Below are 22,486 nucleotides of genomic sequence, written 5' to 3' on the forward strand. Positions count from 1 at the left end.
CCACACTACACAATACCGATCAGCTGGCTCTCTCACCATCGCTACACCGGGCCGAGGGATTCCGCATCTGGTATTCATCCCAGCAGGAGCGGAGGGCAGTGATCAGCCGATGCAGGAAACAGACCATGTACTCGGGGGGACACAGAACTGTGGGGTTCTACAGGACAAAGGATTTAATCACACTCACTATCAGGGACCCTCTATACCAGGGGCACTCCAGCTGCTCTAGAACTACACCTCCCAGCATGCCCTGTCACAGTTTTAGCATGCTCTAACAGGAAAACTGTGGCAGGGCATGCTGGGATCTGTAGTTCTACAGCATCTGGAGTCCTACAGGTTGCCTACCCCTAATCATTACCATGAACTACCTTATACATAGCACACACCCCCTATGGCTGGACCCCAACAAGACTTCCCAAGTACTGACACCGAAACAATCAACATAACAACCTACATAGCACAGACTTCAACACCTCGGCCACAAATAGACAACAACTCATTCTGGGGGGCATCAAAGACCACAGTGCTAATCTAGCGAGTGTCAGGCAATCTTTCATCTCTGGTTTGTGCCTCACTGACACCTTCTCCAAATACACTAAATGTAAGTTCTATCCTCATTCAGCGCTTTCAACATGGTCTTTATCCAAGGACAAGGAACATCAACGGATGATAAAAAAGAAATTATGAAAAGCACAGGTGAAACAAAAACTCTGGGCCTGAATCAGAGCCAGACGCTATTTATTTATTTATTATTTATTACCAGTTATTTATATAGCGCACACATATTCCGCAGCGCTTTACAGAGAATAGTTGGCCACTCACATCAGTCCCTGCCCCAGTGGAGCTTACAATCTATGTTCCCTATCACATGCTCACACACATACACACTAGGGTTAATTTTTTTTTTAGGTTTTGGAGCCAATTAACCTACCAGTATATTTTTGGAGTGTGGGAGGAAACCGGAGTACCCGGAGGAAACCCACGCAAGCACAGGGAGAATATACAAACTCCACACAGTTAGGGCCGTGGTGGGAATCGAACCCACGACCTCTGTGCTGTGAGGCAGTAACGCTAACCATTACACCGTCTGTGCTGCCCCACAGACGGTCGTTCCAAAAAAGGGGCCAGCTATTTAAATTGAGCGCTCGCTCTCTGCGGTTTGTTGAAGCCTCTATGTCTGAGCGAGCGAGCGAACGAAAAATGCGCTCGCTATTTTGTAAAGACGCCCCTTTGCCGTTCGCATCACACGTCATCTCCGGTATTTATTAGATTAATCGGGAACATCGAAAGGCATCTGAACTGCTCGCAGTGCTTGTGGTAGGTTTTTCTGACCGCTATCACTGCGAGCAGTTCAGGCTAAAAGACAACCAAGTGACGTGGTCGATGACGCTGCTTTACTAATTATTCGCTCCCATTAAACGCCCTTTTGACTGTTAGCCACGCCTGCGTTTGGATCTCCACTCCCCGTTTTCAAGCACCTTCCCCTGTTACCACCCACAAACGGTACATTCTGTCACTCAAATTAGCAGCCCCTCGCTGTTTTGCGAGCGCACGATTCCCGACCGCAACAACTGCGCATGCGTATGGGTCGTAATGCGCATGCGCAGTTGTGCGAACATCGCTCAGAGCGAACGAGCGGCTCTGAATCAGGCCCTCTGTACGAACACACACACGATCACACGCTCATACTCACACACGCGCTCACACTCACAAAACACGTGCTCACACAGTAACACGTGCGCTGACACACATGCACGCTCACACACACGCTCACACGCACGCTCGCTCACACGCACGCACGCTCACACACACACACGCACGCTCACACACACACGCACGCTCACACACACACGCTCACACACACGCACGCTCACACACACGCACGCTCACACACACGCACGCTCACACACACGCACGCACGCACGCTCACACACACACACGCACGCTCACACACACACACGCACGCTCACACACACACACGCACGCACGCTCACACACACACACGCACGCTCACACACACACACGCACGCTCACACACGCACGCTCACACACACACACGCACGCTCACACACACACACGCACGCTCACACACACACACGCACGCTCACACACACATACTCACCCCTCTGTTGCTGGCATTTTCCTGAAGAAACTTTCGGAACTTGTTGAGGAAGATATAACGAGATGCTTCCCCCTGTCAGAGAGAAGGAACATGGATGTCAGGGAGGAGAGGTGTCCAGCCGGCGCGGGGTGTTGGCCGCTGTGGAAATTGCTCTGCCGGTTCTCTCTCGCTACATCAACATTAGGCTCCTGGTGGTATTTAAGGTGCCGACACACTAAGCAATATTTTACACAATTTGTCCGATTCCGACGCATCGTGACGACTAATCGTGTAAAATATGCCCAAATCGTGTCCACTCACTATAACGATGCTGATGCGCGTCCCCGCAGGTCGTACATCGCATCTTCAGATCTGCCGTGCTGTAGGGCGATCTGCCAATCAGGGACACGATGCACTGCAACAGTCAGGAGGCACGATGCACTGCAACAGTCAGGAGGCACGATGCACTGCAACAGTCAGGAGGCACGATGCACTGCAACAGTCAGGAGGCACGATGCACTGGAATAGTCAGGAGGCACGATGCACTGGAACAGTCAGGAGGCACGATGCACTGGAATAGTCAGGAGGCACGATGCACTGGAACAGTCAGGAGGCACGATGCACTGGAATAGTCAGGGGGCACGATGCACTGGAACAGTCAGGAGGCACGATGCACTGGAATAGTCAGGGGGCACGATGCACTGGAATAGTCAGGAGGCACGATAGATCGTTTGTCACACTGGACAGTTTTTAACACCAACACTAACACCCACGACTGCCGGGGAGAGTTCAAGGGGAAATCGGATACAATGTCGGATCGTGAGCACATCGCTATGTGTGTAGGCACCTTTACTACTGTTATTATACCTCCGATATCATCTTCTACAGGATCAGACACGAGAAATATACTGGTGTGCGCAGGTAAGGTGTGTCACATACATAGTGTATTGGAGGCCAGGTGTGTGCAGGTAAGGTGTGTCACATACATAGTGTATTGGAGGCCAGGTGTGTGCAGGTAAGGTGTGTCACATACATAGTGTATTGGAGGCCACCTGTGTGCAGGTAAGGTGTGTCAGATACATAGTGTATTGGAGGCCAGGTGTGTGCAGGTAAGGTGTGTCCCATACATAGTGTATTGGAGGGCACTTGTGTGCAGGTAAGGTGTGTCACATACATAGTGTATTGGAGGCCAGGTGTGTGCAGGTAAGGTGTGTCCCATACATAGTGTATTGGAGGGCACTTGTGTGCAGGTAAGGTGTGTCACATACATAGTGTATTGGAGGCCAGGTGTGTGCAGGTAAGGTGTGTCCCATACATAGTGTATTGGAGGGCACCTGTGTGCAGGTAAGGTGCGTCACATACATAGTGTATTGGAGGCCAGGTGTGTGCAGGTAAGGTGTGTCCCATACATCGTGTATTGGAGGCCAGGTGTATACAGGTAAGGTGTGTCCCATACATAGTGTATTGGAGGCCACGTGTGTGTGCAGGTAAGGTGTGTCCCATACATAGTGTATTGGAGGCCACGTGTGTGTGCAGGTAAGGTGTGTCCCATGACTATACATACATCTATCGCTGCAAGGCTCACCCAGGTAGTTAGCGTATTACCCAGCACAGACTACAGAATGAGGACAGGAGAACATTCCCAGTAGGTCCAGGACAAGGTCACTGAGACGCACCAATCGGGAGAAGAGTACGAGGATATTTCCCAGGCACTGACTACGCCCCGAGGCACAGTTATGGCAGTCACAAAGCATGGAGACACTATATAACACTGTGACTAGGGCATCCTCCATACCGGAGTGTACGGAGGAGAGGAGCCGTAGTGAGCGCGGCCACCAGGATGCCAATGGCAATGCCAAGGAATTACAGTCTTCCATGGCAGAGATGGGGGTATTGGCGCATGGGACAGCTATAGTACGGAAGAAGACTCACATGAAAGCCCGGTACATGAGCACGCAGAGGAAGAGTCGGTGCTATGCCTGGCACTACACATCACAGCGAGATCACCATCCCTACAGTGACGCATGGTGGTGATAGCATCAGGTTATGGGGGCGCCTCTCTGCCGCAGGGACTACAAAACTCATACATACAAGGCTCCGAGCGCGCACAGCACACACAGCGTACACAGGCTCCAAGCGCGCACAGCGTACACAGGCTCCGAGCGCGCACAGCGTACACAGAGTCCGGACTCACCCCGCCCTTGTCCTTGTTATTCAGCAGTAATCTCAGGATCTGAACCTGTAGCTCTTCCACCACTAAAATAAAAGACATGAACATGTTCATCAGTACTGAAGAGAAGCATTGATGGTATCAGAATGAAATAGCCGTCACCTTCAATCCGTTTCTTCAGCCTCATGCAGCCCCTCTCGTACGCCCTCCGCCGAATCCGTTCTTCCCCGCTCTCCTCCGCTGGATCCTTCATTTCCTTTCCCTAAAAATTATTCAGTTACTTATTGTAGGGATTTCCGCACCGTAAACGTGCATAGAGCAAAGCTGGTGACGGGCCCTACACGGGGAGCCCTACGGGTGACGGGCCCCACCACGGGTGACGAGCCCCACAGGGAGCCCCACCACGGGTGACGAGCCCCACAGGGAGCCCCACCACGGGTGACGAGCCCCACAGGGAGCCCCACCACGGGTGACGAGCCCCACAGGGAGCCCCACCACGGGTGACGAGCCCCACAGGGAGCCCCACCACGGGTGACGAGCCCCACAGGGAGCCCCACCACGGGTGACGAGCCCCACAGGGAGCCCCACCACGGGTGACGAGCCCCACAGGGAGCCCTACCACGGGTGACGAGCACCCCCGGGGAGCACCACCACAGGTGTCGAGCCATACAGGGAGCCCCACCACGGGTGACGAGCCGTACAGGGAGCACCACAGGTGACGAGCAGTGACGCAGACATCTCTGTGGGCAGAAGGGTGGCCCATGCTGTGGGGGTTTCTCTATAGAACTGTGTGTCCGATTCAGAGCATTATGCTATTTCCGCAGCTGCTGTACGAAAATATGCAAATATCGCCGACACCGGGAGATGTATACAAACGCAGCATCGGTCGCAAATCATTCGATTAGCGCAGTCCCGAGAGAGCCTATGGTCTTACGGGAACAGAGACGCTGGAGCCATATTTCTTGCGTACAGGATTAGAGATGCCTGCGTTCTCTGTCACCTCTCCCAGTTACCTCCCCTCAAACACTCCATAGCTGTTAATCACACTGCAAGTAAATAGTCACTGCGAGCGACTACAGTAAGGTATCTTGATGCATGCGCACGGTGACTCGGACGCAGCGCAGACTGCCGGTCATCGCTCATCTGCGTTTACATTGACATAGCGCACAGCTCCAGGCCCGGTAACACCACCGACTGTCCAGCAGCAGATGCGCAGATCACAGGAACATATGTGACCACAAATGTAAGGAAATGATGCTGGAAACGTATACAGAGTTCTGGAGAGGCGACGGGAAGGACTGAGATAGCGCCGGGGGCGGGAGGATCAGTGAGTTTGGAGAGGGAGATTTCTCACCTCTTTGTTGAAGCGATTCGGCCACCAGGTGGTTGGGATCAGCTCCTGTAGTCCAGCTTCCTCCACCCGCAATGGGCTCTTAATAAAGAAAAACACCACTGATCGCAGAACATCAAATCTACACAATGGGTTAAGGAGAAATGATCTGACCATGAGGGTGACACCCAGAACCGACCGTCGTTCAATCACCTCAGATTGTTCCCTTTAGTGAGGAATAAAAGGAAAATGATTATTACTGCAGTGACTTCTGTGTCCTCAGTAATTTCATAATAACACGTCATATCCACAAACACGGAACACACATTTCTCACATCAACATATGAAAATGACAAAGAACGGCGCGTTCTCGCTAAACCAGGACAAATATCGGGGGACGCTGGAGTTTCTGCAGGCGCCACTACGATATCAGAAATTACAAAGAACATTTGTAGGCGGTTCTGTAAAACGCTTCTATAAAAGGTTTCATTTCACCAACAGAATGTGCAGAATTTAGAGCTAAACGTGAAACAATTTATAGAGCTGGGATAAGTAAAGCGGAAACGTTGGCCGGGAGACCTCGGACACCGATCACAGGATACAGCACATTGCTCAGCAGATACTTCCGCGACTTCTCGTGCCTCAGAATGGCGATAGTCAGGCGCAGGTAGTGGATCTGCAGAGACAGAAAGTCGCACTGGCGGATATAATCCCCATCACCATATACGGATATACATATGCAGAGAGTGTCTGTGACAGCGCAGAGCAGCCTCTTACCTGCAGCCCCAAGTCAGGGACTATGGGGGAGAAGCGATAGGCTCGGAGCAGAGACATCAGCAGCTGCTTCAGACACTCCTGGACTTCATAGTCCTGTAGAGACAGGCCAAATTAGTGAGGGGGACGATCGTACCCCATCCCCGCTGGGGGGGGGGCCACACTTACCTCCATGAGCAGCCACATCAGGTCCAGGAGATGCTGGATCAGGGGGTGCTCCTCCACCGAGCCTCCTCCTTCTAAAATTCCCAGGAGATAGTTCATCAGTACGTCCTCCACCAGGTAGACCTTACACTGCAGAGACAAACTGGGTAACCGGCTAATACCAGCAGCAAAAAGGAGAGTTACAATAAAACTTACCCTTGTTAACTCTTTTTCTTCGAAGTCCATAGGGTCCACAGGGAGACCATGGGGTGTAGGTGGAACCTTTGAGGACCAGACGCCAACAGCAAAGCTTTTTTCTATCCCAGGATGCTCCGGTCCTTCCCCCTATACCCCGCCTACAGCCTGAGGGCAACTTTTGTTAACAAGCCCAAGGCAGGAGCAGGATAGGAGAGAAGAAGACTGGTACACTGAGGAATCACACTCTTACACAGAGAAGGAAACCAGTGACCAGGAGAAGAAACCCATAGAAGCCAGGTAAGTCAGGACGGGTGCCTTGTGGACCCTATGGACTTCTAAGAAAAGAGTTAACAAGGTTCTTCTTCAGGGTCCATAGGGCTCCACAGGGGAGACAAAAGGGATGTCCCAAAGCAGTAATTCAAGGGTGGGAATGCTCCTGAGCTGAAAGGAGAACCCAGCGCCCGAAGGCAGCATCCTGAGGCGCAAATGTATCAAAGGCATAAAGCCTAAGAAAGGTGTGGACAGAAGACCACTTGGCCGCCTTGAATAGTTGGCCGGCAGACATGACACGGCGGGCTGCCCACGAGGGACCCACAGAGCCAGCAGAATGAGCAGATACTGTAGTCGGCACAGTAAGGCCAGTCTGCGTGTAAGCCTGTGAGATAGTCGTGCAAAGCCATCTGTCCAGAGTCTGTTTGTTAGCTGAGCATCCCTTCTTATGGAAGCCATATAGGACAAAGAGGGAGTCAGATTTCCTGATGGAACTAGCACAGTCCACGTAGATCTTCAGAGCATGGACCACATCCGAAGACGCCTCACCTGCACAGAGGTCTGGTGATTGAAAGGCCGGAACCACAATTTCCTCATTGAGGTGGAAACGAGAGACCACCTTGGGAAGGAAGCCAGGGCGAGGTAATAAAAACAGCACTGTGCGGATGAAAGGTCAAAAATGGGGAGTAACAGGAGAGTGCTCCTAAATCCGATACCTTTAGGGGAGATGCTATAGCCAGAAGAAACAGTCTTTGCAGTGAGCCATTTGACATCTACAGAATCCAGGGGCTCAAATGGATGTTCCTGAAGTTGTATATGTAGAACACCCTGTAGGAAGGTGCGAACATCCGGTATAGGAGTAATTCTGCGCTGGAACCAGATGGACAGAGCAAAGATGTGCCCTTTCAGAGAGGCTAGGCAGAGTATGAGATCCAATCCACCTTGAAGAAAGGCAAGGATTCTAGAAACACTAAAAATTTGAATGTCATAGTTTCTAGTAGCACACCATTGGAAATATGCCACACGCGGTGATAAATCCTGGCAGAGACCAGTTTATGCACTCTGAGCATGGTCTGGACCACAGAGCAAGAAAACCCTTTAGGCCCTAGGAGGATCTCTCAAGAGCCAAGCCTTTTAAGACTGACGGACCAGGCCCGGATGTAGACATGGACCCTGAGACAACAGTTCTGGTCGTAGAGGAAGTTGGAGAAAAGAGTCTATGGAGAGACTTTGAAGGCCAGAGTGCCATTGGCGTCTGGGCCAAGTCGGAGCTACCAACAGGACCGTTCCCCCCCTTCTTGCATGAACTTCCGGAGACTGGAGGAAGCCGGTACGCCAAATGGAAGGTCCACCTCAAAGATAATGCGTCCATGAAGGCTGCGCCGGGGTCCCTTTTCCTGGCCCTGTACACTGGAAGCTTGTGGATGTGTCGCGAGGCCATGAGGTCCATGTCCGGTAGACCCCAATTATCTACCAGAAGCTGAAAGACTTCAATATGTAGATATCACTCCCCTGAATGCATGTCATGGCAGCTGAGGAAATCAGCCTCCCAATTGGGAATCCCTGGGATGAACACTGAAGATGGCGTTCAGCCCATGTGTGAATGCGGGACACTTCTGCCATCGATGATTGACTTCGAGTGCCTCCTTGGCGATTGAGGTAGGCTACTGCTGTGGTGTTGTCGGACTGTACTTGTACTGGCCTGCCCTGAAGAATATCCTGAGCCAGAGTGAGGGCTTTGTAAATGGCTCGGAGTTCCAGGAAGTTGATTGGTAAGATCGCTTCGACTGGAGTCCAGCTACCTTGGAAGGAGTGCTGGCCGGTCACTGCGCCCCACCCACGGAGGTTTGCTTCCGTGGTGACAGTACCCAGTCTGAGATCCAAAAGGGGCGACCCTTGATTGAGTGGGATGTCTGTAGCCACCAGGATAGGGATAGGCAAACCTCCGGAGAGAGGCCCATCATCTGGGATCTGAGTAGATGGGGCAGCCCATTCCACCTGGAGAGAATCAGGTGTTGTAGGGGCCTGGAGTCGAACTGGGCGAACTCCACCATGTAGAAGGTGAACACCATGGATCACAAGGTCTGCATTGACGAGATAATTGACACTCGGCGACTGTGGAGTAACCTGCGCATTCGGTGCTGTAGTGCACAGATTTTGTCTGCTGTCAGGTAGATTCTCTGAGGCTGAGAGTCCAGAAGAGCTCCCAGATGTACCATTCTTTGAGAAGGGGTCAGGGAAGACTTTTTCCAGTTGATCAGCCAATCGTGCATTTGTAGAAAAGCAATATTTACCATGGCAGTGAAGAATTTCTGGGAAGCTGGCCAACAGCAAGAGTCTAAGTAAGGGAGCAGTCTGATCCCTTGACGACGAAGATAGGCCGCCATAACTGCCATGATCTTGAAAGGCCAAAAGGCAGAACCTGAAATTGGTAATGTTGCTGTAGGACAGCAAACCGGAGATACTGCTGGTGAGAGGGCGCTATAGGTACAAGTACTATACGCAAGCATCATGAATGTCCAGAGACACCATAAAGTCCCCAGGCTCCATAGCCAGGACAATAGAGCGTGGGGGTTCCATGCAAAACCTGGGCACCCTGATAATCTTGTTCATAGACCTGAGGTTGAGGATAGGCCGATGAGAAGCATTGGGCTAGAATAGGGTAGAATAATAACCCATCCCTCGCTGTGATGAGGGGACTGGAATTATTACCCACGAGAGCAGCAAGGACTGAATGGCCTTCTGGAGAAGCAGGGCTTTGCTTGGGTCCTGTACACAAGAACTGCTGGAGGAGGCCGCCTCAGGAATGAGAGGGCGTATGCGTGGGAGACCACTTCTTGTACCCAGGCGTCTGTGGTGGTCTGATGCCAGAACTGGGCGAACTGAAGAAGTCGCCCTCCTTCCTTGGGAGCCCCCAGGGAGAGGCCCACCCAGTCAGGCTGAAAACTTGTCCTCAGATTTGGTAGATGGACATCTAGTAGCCCAGGCCTGTTTGGTCCTAAGCTTGGAGGTCTTCGTGGGTGCTTGCAGTGAAAAGGACTGATCTTTAGCTATCCCCTGGGGTCTAAAGGACGGATAGGATGACATCCGAGGCTTCATAGTAGATGCAAAGGGCAAGAATGCTGTCTTAGAAGCTGCCAAAGTAGTCACAATCTTGTCCAATTCTGGGCCAAACAGGATCTCCCCAGTGTAAGGCAGAGACTCCAAAGCAGTTTTAGAGTCCGAGTCTGCCTTCCATGAGCGAAGTCAAACAATACGGCGGGCTACCACGGAAGTAGCAGATGCCTTGGAAGCTAGGAGACCAGTATCCAAAGCTGCTTCTCTTAAATAGGAGGCTGCATCCCTAATCTGAGATATGTAGGACAGCTGTTGCCTCGAAGCATCAGAGGGAAATGTATCTTCTAGGGCCTCTGCCCAACTTTCAATGGCTTTAGCCACTCAGGTCGTAGCCCTGGCTGGACGAGTAATAGCTCCTGTAAGAGAGTATATAGACTTCAGACAAGCTTCCATCCTTCTATCCATAGTCTCCTTTAACGAGGTTGCAGTATGGATAGGTAAGGTAACATTCTTAACCAGGCGTGTCACGTGGGAATACACTGCTGGGGGAACTTCCCATTAGTGCAATCAGTAGCTGGAAGACAGTAAAAGGAAATCAAGCGTTTAGGCAGCTGAAACCTTTTACTACGTATATTCCAGGCTTCACACATAAGATCAGATAGCTGATGAGAGTGAGGAAACTCTGGCATAACTACCTTCTGTCACTTATAGAGCGGCTCTTTTGCCCTAGGAACGGGTTCTGTCTCTTCTATTTGAAAAAATAGATTTTACAACTCTCAAAAGTGCAGATATATTCAATTTAGAGGGGTGCTCCTAGTCTCCCGCGAGGGAGTCAGTGAGAGAGGTCTGCATCTTCTGCCTCCCCAGATGATGACTCAGAATCTGATAGCTGGGAGAACTGGGAAGATAACACAGAAAGCTTAGTAGGGTTACTAGGTAAATGTCTCTCCTTTTGCAGCATTTGTTGATAGGCTGTAGGGGGATCCACCAGACTCTGCACTGAGGTAGAAAGTACGTCTACCCATGGGGGAGGCAAAGGATGTGCAGGGAGTACCTACTGTGGCCATCCCATAGGGGGTGCTACCACATGGACCGGGTCCCGGGCCTTAGCTATCCCCTGCACCAGTATAGGTTACGCCCTGGTGGTTTAGTGGAGTCCCGGACGAACTGGTGTCCACATCAAGCCCTCCTGTCTGTCTCCTGAGACCGAAGGTTAGACTGCGCATAAACGTCGCGGGGACCCACCTTACCTGTCCCCTTGAGTCCAGGCTGCACCTAGCTGAGGGCTGGAGTCGCGGCGCTGCGGAGGGGTGATGGAGCCAGTGCAGACGTACAGAGGAAAGTCTACTGCTGCTGCTCTATATTATAAGATTAAATATATCTTAAATTAAAGCTTGTGCTGCTTAATAACAGCCCCACTGTTCTAACAGTGACCCAGCTCCTGCCGGACACCAACGACACTCAGTTGCCCTCAGGCTGTGGGTGGGGTATAGGGGGGAAGGACCGGAGCATCCTGAGATAGGAAAAAGCTTTGTTATTGGTGTCCGGCCCTCCAAGTACCACCTACACCTCATTGTCTCCCTGTGGACCCTGAAGAAGAAACCACGGTAACACCCCCTTCCTCCCCCCTCTGCCAAATCCACATGGGAATACCTTGCGGTCTCCTATCCACACCAGTACGTCATACATGAGAATAATCTCCCTCTAATGGGTACACACTGGGCGATATTACTGAGCGACTGCACGATTACGACATCGTAATCGTTCAATCGCTCAGTACTCGTGCACAAATCGTGCACTTTTATGTCGGAAACGACCAGCGATGCGCACTCCCGCTGGTCGTTTCCTACAATGTCCATCGCCTGAACATGCAGCACAATCTGACGATATCGTAAGGTTGTTGCATGTTGGGGAATGGGGGAGAGAGCCCGGCGCTGAACGATATCGTTAATGATATAGCTCAGCGGCTGTGCTCAATGTAATGAACGACACTGAGCACAGCCTGCCGGGGACACACTACACGATATCGCTCAGGGAGCATATCGTGTAGTGTGTACGCACCTATACACCACTTTCCTCATCTATTCTTTATACAAGAATACCGGCAGAGTGACCTCAGCCGGGGGTCTTGTCCTGTTCATGTACCCCCAACCCAACCCCAGTGTAAATGTGTCACTCATGTGTATTATGGGAAACACTAAAGGTGTAGTGACAGTGTACTCCTCCTGTGTATTCCCATAGTGACATCAGCGTGCTCCTCCTGTGTATTCCCATAGTGACATCAGCGTGCTTCTCCTGTGTATTCCCATAGTGACATCAGCGTGCTTCTCCTGTGTATTCCCATAGTGCCGTCAGCGTGCTCCTCCTGTGTATTCCCATAGTGCCGTCAGCGTGCTCCTCCTGTGTATTCCCATAGTGCCGTCAGCGTGCTCCTCCTGTGTATTCCCATAGTGCCGTCAGCGTGCTCCTCCTGTGTATTCCCATAGTGACATCAGCGTGCTCCTCCTGTGTATTCCCATAGTGACATCAGCGTGCTCCTCCTGTGTATTCCCATAGTGACATCAGCGTGCTCCGGACATCAGTGTACTCCTCCTGTGTATTCCCATAGTGCCGTCAGTGTGCTCCTCATGTGTATTCCCATAGTGACATCAGCGTGCTCCTCCTGTGTATTCCCATAGTGACATTAGCGTGCTCCTCCTGTGTATTCCCATAGTGACATCAGTGTACTCCTCCTGTGTATTCCCATAGTGCCGTCAGTGTGCTCCTCATGTGTATTCCCATAGTGCCGTCAGCGTGCTCCTCCTGTGTATTCCCATAGTGACATCAGCGTGCTCCTCCTGTGTATTCCCATAGTGACATCAGCGTGCTCCTCCTGTGTATTCCCATAGTGACATCAGTGTACTCCTCCTGTGTATTCCCATAGGCCCCTCATACTGCCAGGAAAAAACAATCGGCTTTAGGAGATAATCCAACATGGGTAACACGAGTGCGGGTCCTACCTGACACAATGTTATATGAACGCACACATACAGATTACAGAGCACAAAGCCGGAATAATGGTCTAAGCTTGCAGAGGTGCTGCGTTCCGGCACTACAACCTACTACTGCTGCTTGTGCAGGGTGTTTGGGGTATTACTATCAACTCCTACCCTCTGAACCATCTCTTACCTTCTCTACATTTGAGGTTCATGCTATAACGCCTCTTCCAACCAGTACACCTGCGAGTAGCCGTCATTTACCGACCCCCTGGCCCTCCTTCCAAATTCATGGACAACTTTCTTCCTGGCTTCCTCACTTTGTCTCCTCTGACCTCTCCTCCATTATCCTAGGTGACTTCAATATTCCTATTGATATCCCCACAGAAGCCTCTGCCTCCAAACGCCTCACCCTCACGTCTTCATTTGGTCTCTCCCAATGGACCTCCTCACCCTCCCATGTGAGTGGGCACTCGCTTGACCTCGTCTGCACTCACAGTTGTATATTTCTGATTACTACCTCCTAAGGCCACCATCACTAAGCGCAACATTGAGGCTATTGACACCATTTATTTTTCTTCCCAGCTGGACTCACTTCTCTCCCCTATCCTGAACAAGCCATTTCCCTATACAATACCTCCCTTACTATACAATGCCTCCCTTACTATACAGCGCCTCCCTTACTATACAGCGCCTCCCTTACTTATGCTCTGGACTCTGTTGCTCCGGCGATCACTATTCACCCTTGCAGATTTACACCGCAACCCTGGCATTCCAACTGCACCAGATACCTGCAAAAGTGTTCGCGAACTGCCGAGCGACAGTGGAGAAGATCACGCTCTAAGGCTGATTTCCTCCATTTCAAATTTATGCTCTCATCCTACAGTGCTGCCCTTTCCCTCTCTAAACTGTACTATTTCAAGCACCTCATCTCCTCTCAGTCCTCAAATCCCCAACGTCTCTTCACCACCTTCAACTCCCTCCTCCGCCCACCCCCTCCTAGCCTCCCCCCTCACTCTCTGCCACTGACTTTGCTACCTACTTTACATCTAAAATTGACTCCATACGTCAGGACATCATATCCCACCAGTCCCGCTGATATCCACCTCCACAGATCACCCCTCTCCTTCCATTTTACAGACTCTAACTTTCTTCTTCCCTGTATCTGGAGAGGAAGTAATGTCCATCATCCAGTCCTCCCCCCTTCCACCTCCCCCTTGACCCTATCCCTTCACGTCTCCTCTGCTACCTCTCTCCTTCTGCCTGCTCCCATCTTGCCCACCTCCTTAATCTCTCCCTATCACCAGGCACTGTCCCGTCTACATTCAAACATGCCCTTGTCTCCCCCATACTAAAAATACCCACCCTTGATCCTAAAACGCTCTCCAACTACCGACCCATCTCTCTCCTCACTTTTGCCTCCAAGCTCCTTGAGCGTATGGTCTACAAACGCCTCACCACCTCTCTTTCCTCTCACTCCCTCCTTGTCCCTTTTCAGTCCGGCTTCCGTTCTCTCCACTCCACTGACACTGCCCTCACTAGAGTTAGCAACGACCTTCTTGCTGCTAAATCCAAGGGCCACTACTCCCTGCGCATTCTCCTTGACTTCTCTGCTGCTTTTGACACTGTGGACCACCCTCTACTGCTGCATATCCTTGACTCCCTTGGTATACGTGACACTGCCCTCTCCTGGCTGTGCTCCTACCTCTCTGACCGATCCTTCTCTGTCTCCTCTCATGACTCCTCTGCTCCCCCACATCCTATTATAGTAGGTGTTCCCCAAGGTTCTGTTCTTGGACCTCTCCTTTTCTCCCTATATGCGTCCTCTCTAGGTGAACTCATCAACGCTTTTGACCTCCAATATCATCTCTATGCTGATACTCAGATCTACCTTTCCACCCCTGACCTCTCATCACTCGTGTCTCCAACTGTCTCTCTGCTGTCTCTTCCTGGATGTCCCAGCGATTTCTTAAACTTAATATGTCTAAGACTGAGCTAATCATCTTCCCACCCCCCAACATAACCTCACTTCCCACCATTTATTTATCAATTGATGGCACAACTATCTCCTCTAGCCCCAAAGTGCGCTGTCTTGGAGTTTTCCTGGACTCCTCCCTCCCTCAAACCACATATCCAGAGTCCTGTCGTTTTCATCTTAAAAATATTTCCAAGATTAGATCCTTTCTCACCCAGGATGCTACAAAAACCCTCATACACTCACTGGTCATCTCCAGATTGGACTACTGTAACCTTCTCCTATCTGGCCTCCCAAATCCCTTCTCTCCCCTCTCCAGTCTGTCCTCAATGCTGCTGCTCAGCTCATCTTCCTCTCCAAACGCTCTACATCTGCCTCCCGTCTCCTACAAGCCCTCCACTGGCTCCCCTTCCCTTTAGAATGCAATTTAAGGTTCTCACACTCACTTACAAAGCCCTCAGCCATTCCTCTCCTATTTACATCTCTGACCTCATCTCCCTTCACTCTCCTGTCCGCCCTCTTCATTCAACAAATGCACAATTGATTACTTCCTCCCACTCCCGCCTACTAGATTTAGCCCCCGCTGCTCCCCACCTCTGGAACTCTCTCCCACTCCCCATCAGACTCTCCACCTCTCTACAATCCTTCAAATGGGCTCTCAAGACCCCCTATTTCATCATAGCCTTCCAGCTCTCATCCTAACTTGCTGCTACATGCTCCTTCCTCCCTGCCTACCCCATCTGTCACCCCTGATTGTCTGTCCCTCCCACTTAGAATGTAAGCTCCTATGAGCAGGGCCTCTACCCTCTTGTGCTTCTCCTTACTCTACTTTCATCTACTTCTTACTCTCTACCAGGGCACCTAACACTTGGTTGCTTTGCATTGTTGCTTATCTGGGTGTTATGGTCGTGAATGTAGCAATGTATATTATCCATGTCCTGTATTGTATCGTTCTGTAAGTCACTGTAAATCTACCTATTTGTTTATGTACTTTGTAAGGCGCTGCGGAACACTTGTGGTGCCATATAAATAAATGATAATAATAATAATAATAATAATAATAATAATAATAATAATTACTGGAGACAATAAAAAAAACAAATAATGGCGTCATTAAATGCAAAATATCACGAGATGTAGAACGCACTCTGCAGACGTCCAGTATGTCACCTTCCTTCCCCCGAGCGTACGTACAGATCAGCTGCCACTAGCTGGTAATTCCCCACCAATATTCTCAGAACAGGTAGTGCCACACTCACCATCAGCGGGGCAAAGTGGGTGAATATGTGTGCCAATGTAATGAAGACGGTTGGTTCTCCCTGCAGCTGCCACGCGGACGGTTCCCTATCCATCAGCTTCCCCTCCTGTAACACAGACAGACGCCTTCATCGTATTATTATACCATGTCACTGCTGGGCACCGACATCCCGAGTCGTTCAGTACAGGTACCCTACAGTCACAAGTGCATCATGCCCGACAGCACGGCGAGAACCCCCTCACCCAGGGACCGCAATACCTGTACATCTATTCCAGTACTCAGGACCTTCTTCAGGTAACCCAGCAGCCTCTGGGATTTCAGCAGGTCCGCTGTCGGAGGATCCTGGAAGGGACGGTAACCCTCTACCGGATAAGTTAGCAGTAAGTTAAGGATACAGAAAGAAGTCTCAATGTATTTTGTTTTTTTAATTAATCAAATTGACGTTTTATTTTTTTACCGTTACCTCAACAAATGGTTCAAACGTCCTCCATCTCCATCCACACTCCCTCCTGCTCTACACAGTGCCTCACACCCAGCTATATGGTCCACTCTCCTCCCTACATCACCTCCCACACTCCCTCCCTGCTGCCAGTCTCTACAGTGCCCCTCATACTCCTCACCCTCAGCTATAGGTCATCACTCTCCTCCCTACATCACCTCCCACACTCCCTCCCTGCTGCCAGTCTCTACACTGCCCCTCATACTCCTCACCCTCAGCAATAGGTCATCACTCTCCTCCCTACATCACCCACACTCCCTCCCTGCTCTGCCAGTCTCTACACTGCCGCTCATACTCCTCATCCTCAGCTATAGGTCATCACTCTCCTCCCTACATCACCCACACTCCCTCCCTGCTCTGCCAGTCTCTACACTGCCCCTTATACTCCTCACCCTCATCTATAGGTCACCACTCTGCTCACTACATCACCCACACTCCATCCCTGCTCTGCCAGTCTCTACAATGCCCCTCATACTCCTCACCCTCAGCTATAGGTCACAACTCTCCTCCCTACACCACCCACACTCCATCCCTGCTCTGCCAGTCTCTACAGTGCCCCTCATACTCCTCACCCTCATCTATAGGTCATCACTCTCCTCCCTACATCACCCACACTCCCTCCTTGCTCTGCCAGTCTCTGTAGTGAGAACCTCTTCATCCCCCCTCCTCTGGAACGTGCTCCAGTGTCAGACTACCTACCTGCAGGCCTCCTCCACGCCACTACCCCCTCCCCTAATACTCTCCCACCCAGTATCACCTTCTGTTGTACACTGCTCTCCTGAGCAGGGTCCTCTTCCCGCATGTCCCCTTCACTATCCATGGTACCAGCATAACTATGTACTGTACCCTCGCTCTGGGCTGCGGGACTTCGCCAGTGATTCTGGCCCGGTTTAGGTCACCTAAACTATTAAGCAGAGGATCAGATACTGCTCATTTGTTCCCTAAAAATCCATAAGCATGATAATTTCTCTCTATAATAACGCCATGGGTGGTATGCCCCTCCCACAGCGGCAGTCCTCTCTCAGGCCTTACTTGGCGTGTCAGGAATAGAGATGAGCAGTTTGGTTTTACTTGGTTATGTTCAGATCTCAAAACGGAATCTTATTGGCTATCCGGCTCTCTCGTGTTTTGTATATCCAATAAGATAAATTCATACTTACGCTAGTTTGGCAAAAAGAACACAGTCATAACCAACCCGCTCCTCTCTCACAGAGGTAAGTTACATATCACACAATGATCTGTATTCAGTATAAATCAGAAAGGATATCGCAGAGGACGGGAACCAAAGTTAAAGGCCACAGACTCCTTGAAGGAGAGGCTGATAGCAGGGAAGTACGCCATCCCAGACCCTCGTGAGATGTCGCTGAAAGCCGCGCCCAAGCTCACCCCGTTTCTGCGTACAGAGGAGACAGTAGTCACGGTGGGGTAATGTGTTTTTGTAGGTCTCACCGGCAGGAGTGCGTCCTTACAGGCAGAATGAGATGGCGCCTTCATCCAGGTCTATGAGACAGCTGACGATGTCCCCAGCAGCCCAGGACTGGTCAGACAAAAAACAGACGTCATCAGTAATACAAACACACAGGGCAACAACTCCTCTACAGGAGGCGGCCTCTCACCTTGCCATAGTTAGTCGTGGTTACGTTCCATTTGCGGACCCTGTTCCCATCATACGCATACGAGTCTGGCGTATCTCCAACACCCTCCTACAGCAACAGAGAAGAAGCGTGTTCACTAGCCTTACATCTTTCTCTCCCCTCTTCCCTGGAACTCTCCATCCCAGCGTACACCTTTCTCCCACATAGCTCCCTCCCCTGGAACTCTCCATCCCAGCATACAACTTTCTCCCACATAGCTCCCTCCCCTGGAACTCTCCATTCCAGCGTACACCTTTCTCCCACACTTCTCCCTCCCCTGGAACTCTCCATCCCAGCATACACCTTTCTCCCACATAGCTCCCTCCCCTGGAACTCTCCATTCCAGCGTACACCTTTCTCCCACACTTCTCCCTCTCCTGGAACTCTCCATCCCAGCATACACCTTTCTCCCACATAGCTCCCTCCCCTGGAACTCTCCATCCCAGCGTACACCTTTCGCCCACACTTCTCCCTCTCCTGGAACTCTCCATCCCAGCGTACACCTTTCTCCCACATAGCTCCCTCCCCTGGAACTCTCCATCCCAGCGTACACCTTTCGCCCACACTTCTCCCTCTCCTGGAACTCTCCATCCCAGCATACACCTTTCTCCCACATAGCTCCCTCCCCTGGAACTCTCCATCCCAGCGTACACCTTTCTCCCACACTTCTCCCTCCCCTGGAACTCTCCATCCCAGCGTACACCTTTCTCCCACACTTCTCCCTCTCCTGGAACTCTCCATCCCAGCATACACCTTTCTCCCACATAGCTCCCTCCCCTGGAACTCTCCATCCCAGCGTACACCTTTCTCCCACACTTCTCCCTCCCCTGGAACTCTCCATCCCAGCGTACACCTTTCTCCCACACTTCTCCCTCCCCGGGAACTCTCCATCCCAGCGTACACCTCTCTCCCACACTTCTCCCTCCCCGGGAACTCTCCATCCCAGCGTACACGTTTCTTCTAGGTTTCTACCTCCCCCAGAACACTCCATGTCTCCCACACGGCTCCCTCCCCCGGAACTCCCACACCACACAGGGGCAATGCTCCAGCTGCTTTATACCACAATTAGCAGTAGTTGGAGGACGCCGCTCCTGGCTCTATGCTACTGTAAGATGTATGTTCAGGGCCTGATGCAGGGTTGGAAGCAAATTGGGTGTATGCTATAGAAGTGCGCACGAAACAAACATATGCCCGTATGCAGAGCTATACACATCTGGTGACTGCCCCACGTGTGCGCCCGGCTCGCGTCCAACGCTACATATCTCACCGTTCCGTCACTGCCTACATGAGAGCCCTGTGTTACTGGCCAGCTCCGTAATCGCTCATATCTACACGCACAGCACAAAACGCTCCGCAAACCGGCACATTACTACTACTAGTGCTCTGTAACAGCCCCTCCAAACCTAATAACACACAATGACTTATGTAATAGGATCATACTCACATGCTCACTTACTGCAGGGTTTTGTGTAAGTAAAATATTACCATGAGCAAATCAGCCACCGTGGTACTTACCTCCTGGTTAAACCTACAACTGAGGGTGCACCAGCCGATCTGCATGAGACCCTGCGAGGAGATGAGCACTTCATACAGCCACTTCCCTGGGGAGAGACAAGAATGAGGGGTGCCCACCCCAGGCACAGACAGACATCAACTGTCCCCCTCCCCACCCCGGACACAGAGAGTACAGGGTCCATTGGACAAGGACGAGAACTGCCAACAGCTGGGCAACGCAGGCCTTGCCGCCAACAGCTGGGCAACGCAGGCCTTGCCGCCAACAGCTGGGCAACGCAGGCCTTGCCGCCAACAGCTGGGCAACGCAGGCCTTGCCGCCAACAGCTGGGCAACGCAGGCCTTGCCGCCAACAGCTGGGCAACGCAGGCCTTGCCGCCAACAGCTGGGCAACGCAGGCCTTGCCGCCAACAGCTGGGCAACGCAGGCCTTGCCGCCAACAGCTGGGCAACGCAGGCCTTACTGGTTAACAGCTGGGTAACGCAGGCCTTACTGGTAACAGCTGGGTAACGCAGGCCTTACTGGTAACAGCTGGAGAATACCAGGGACGCCAAGCGTCTGTCACTCACCTTTATACACACAGGTTGTTGCTCTGATGGAGCTGAAATTACTGTGTCCGATAACCTGCAGAAAGATGTAGCGGTCAGCTATGGGGTGAGAGGGCTGACGGGTGACATATTCCCATCTACACTCACCCCCAGGAGATCATCATCCACCAGTAACAGTCCCTCAAAGCCACTGGTGTGATCCAAAACCACGGTGGAAGGTCCCAGTCGCCCTTCTGCGGCCTGCTCTGTGGCTGGGAGAGAGGAGCAGATATTACGCCATATATAACAATAACACAATGGTAGATGGGCCCCCCAAAGGGTCAATATATCTTTCAAACTAGCTGCCTCAATAAGTAGATCGTTCAGATCCTACTATAAAGGTATATAATGAAGAAATGAATAGAATACTCAAATATCAAAAATACATTTATTCCTACAATATATTCAGTGCTATATAAACTGTGCGGTGTCTCTCAATCCAGTTATATATTATTCAAGGAAATATTCCAATATGCATCTTAATTGGCGTATTCCTCAATCAAAATTGAATTATTCCAGGGAGCATGTTAGAAATATATGGTAACAATTGCAATATTCTAGTAATCTATCTAGTGATATTCACTCTCCTGCGGATGTAGTATGATATCATTTGGTAATAAACCACAAACCGGGAACAAAATCTTAGATAAATGTCCAGAAAAACTTAATTATACATGTAATTGTGCTCTGTATTAATAAAGGTGGGCCCCGTATTCCGAACGTTCCACGCAGGCAATATAATATCACCGCAGAATATATTACTCACAAATGGTGGTAAATTCAGCGTTTCAGCCGCCCCTCTGTGTCTCCGTATACGGGGTACTTCCACCGCTCGTCAGCGGGAGTTTGACGGCTTGAATAACAGCTGGTCCCCCGGTGGGAGTGGGTAGGCGGCGAGTTCTCCCTCCCAGCTGCACAGCCCGATAAGTCCGCTGGCTTGTGGAGGGGGCAGTGATGTGAAGAAAATAGGAATCGCTGGACCACCAGAGTGAGTGGGTCGCTTGGCAGCAATTAGGGGCAACGCTAGAAATGTGGCTGAACCAAGTCTCAGATGAGAGCACCAGACAGGCACCTGCTGTTATACGAGCCGTCATACTCCCGCTGACGGGTGGCGGAAGTACCCCGCATACGGATTTTGATTGAGGAATACGCCAACTAAGATGCATATTGGAATGTTCCCTTGAATAATATATATCTGGATTGAGAGACACCATATCTAACAACACAGGCAACACATGTGCCCATTGGGTGATTCGGTGTCACATGGAGGCCCCTCCCATCGCCTGTGCCCGACAGAGAGCCAGGACGCCTGTGCCCGACAGAGAGCCAGGACGCCTGTGCCCGACAGAGAGCCAGGACGCCTGTGCCTGAGCCAGGACGCCTGTGCCCGACAGAGAGCCAGGACGCCTGTGCCCGACAGAGAGCCAGGACGCCTGTGCCCGACAGAGAGCCAGGACGCGTGTCTCAGTATGATACATAGGGTGCAGATTTATCAGTGATTTTGAGCACTATCACCGTTGACGTGAGTGGCAGCATCTGAGTGTGAGTGCTGATATATAAATCTGTGAGCCAGAGGGTGCATGTCAGCGAGCATAAGAGGGTGAGCGAGTGTGTCTGAGTGTGAACAGAGCCTGAGTATTTCAGTTTGAGAGAAATATCCGAGTGTGAGGGAGCCTCTGAGAGAGTGTGAGGGAGCCTCTGAGAGAGTGTGAGGGAGCCTCTGAGAGAGTGTGAGGGAGCCTCTGAGAGAGTGTGAGGGAGCCTCTGAGAGAGTGTGAGGGAGCCTCAGAGAGTGTGAGGGAACCTCTGAGTGTGTGAGGGAACCTTTGAGTGTGTGAGGGAACCTCTGAGAGTGGGGACACAGCTCACCAGCATTATCCTCGGTGGTCTCGCCGGCAGATAGTAGTCGCTCCAGTCGCTCCTCCAGGTTCTGGAAGGTGAGGGGTTTCCTGAGTATACACACAGGGGAGGAGGCATGTAATATTGTACATTATACCAGGAA

At 51.3% G+C, this 22,486-nt stretch overlaps 1 protein-coding gene across 1 annotated transcript in view; it reads right to left on the reverse strand.

The window, feature by feature from the left end:
- RNF123 (ring finger protein 123) overlaps positions 1-22,486 on the reverse strand; it is a 95,290-nt gene that overhangs the window by 42,387 nt on the left and 30,417 nt on the right. Inside the window, exons 4-20 of the mRNA XM_088466187.1 lie at positions 22,354-22,433; positions 20,593-20,696; positions 20,467-20,521; positions 19,901-19,986; positions 18,368-18,454; positions 18,221-18,288; positions 18,019-18,144; positions 16,511-16,625; positions 16,254-16,358; positions 6,544-6,669; positions 6,379-6,471; positions 6,204-6,277; positions 5,626-5,743; positions 4,434-4,533; positions 4,296-4,357; positions 2,123-2,194; positions 37-157 (exon numbers count right to left, since the gene is read on the reverse strand). Coding sequence (XP_088322313.1) covers positions 37-157; positions 2,123-2,194; positions 4,296-4,357; positions 4,434-4,533; positions 5,626-5,743; positions 6,204-6,277; positions 6,379-6,471; positions 6,544-6,669; positions 16,254-16,358; positions 16,511-16,625; positions 18,019-18,144; positions 18,221-18,288; positions 18,368-18,454; positions 19,901-19,986; positions 20,467-20,521; positions 20,593-20,696; positions 22,354-22,433 — 1,592 coding nt within the window. The remainder of the gene's footprint in view (positions 1-36; positions 158-2,122; positions 2,195-4,295; positions 4,358-4,433; positions 4,534-5,625; positions 5,744-6,203; positions 6,278-6,378; positions 6,472-6,543; positions 6,670-16,253; positions 16,359-16,510; positions 16,626-18,018; positions 18,145-18,220; positions 18,289-18,367; positions 18,455-19,900; positions 19,987-20,466; positions 20,522-20,592; positions 20,697-22,353; positions 22,434-22,486) is intronic.

The sequence above is a fragment of the Taudactylus pleione genome, unplaced genomic scaffold (genome assembly GCF_031769625.1).
Source record: "Taudactylus pleione unplaced genomic scaffold, aTauple2 ptg002615l, whole genome shotgun sequence".
In the NCBI taxonomy this organism is placed as follows: Eukaryota; Metazoa; Chordata; class Amphibia; order Anura; family Myobatrachidae; genus Taudactylus; species Taudactylus pleione.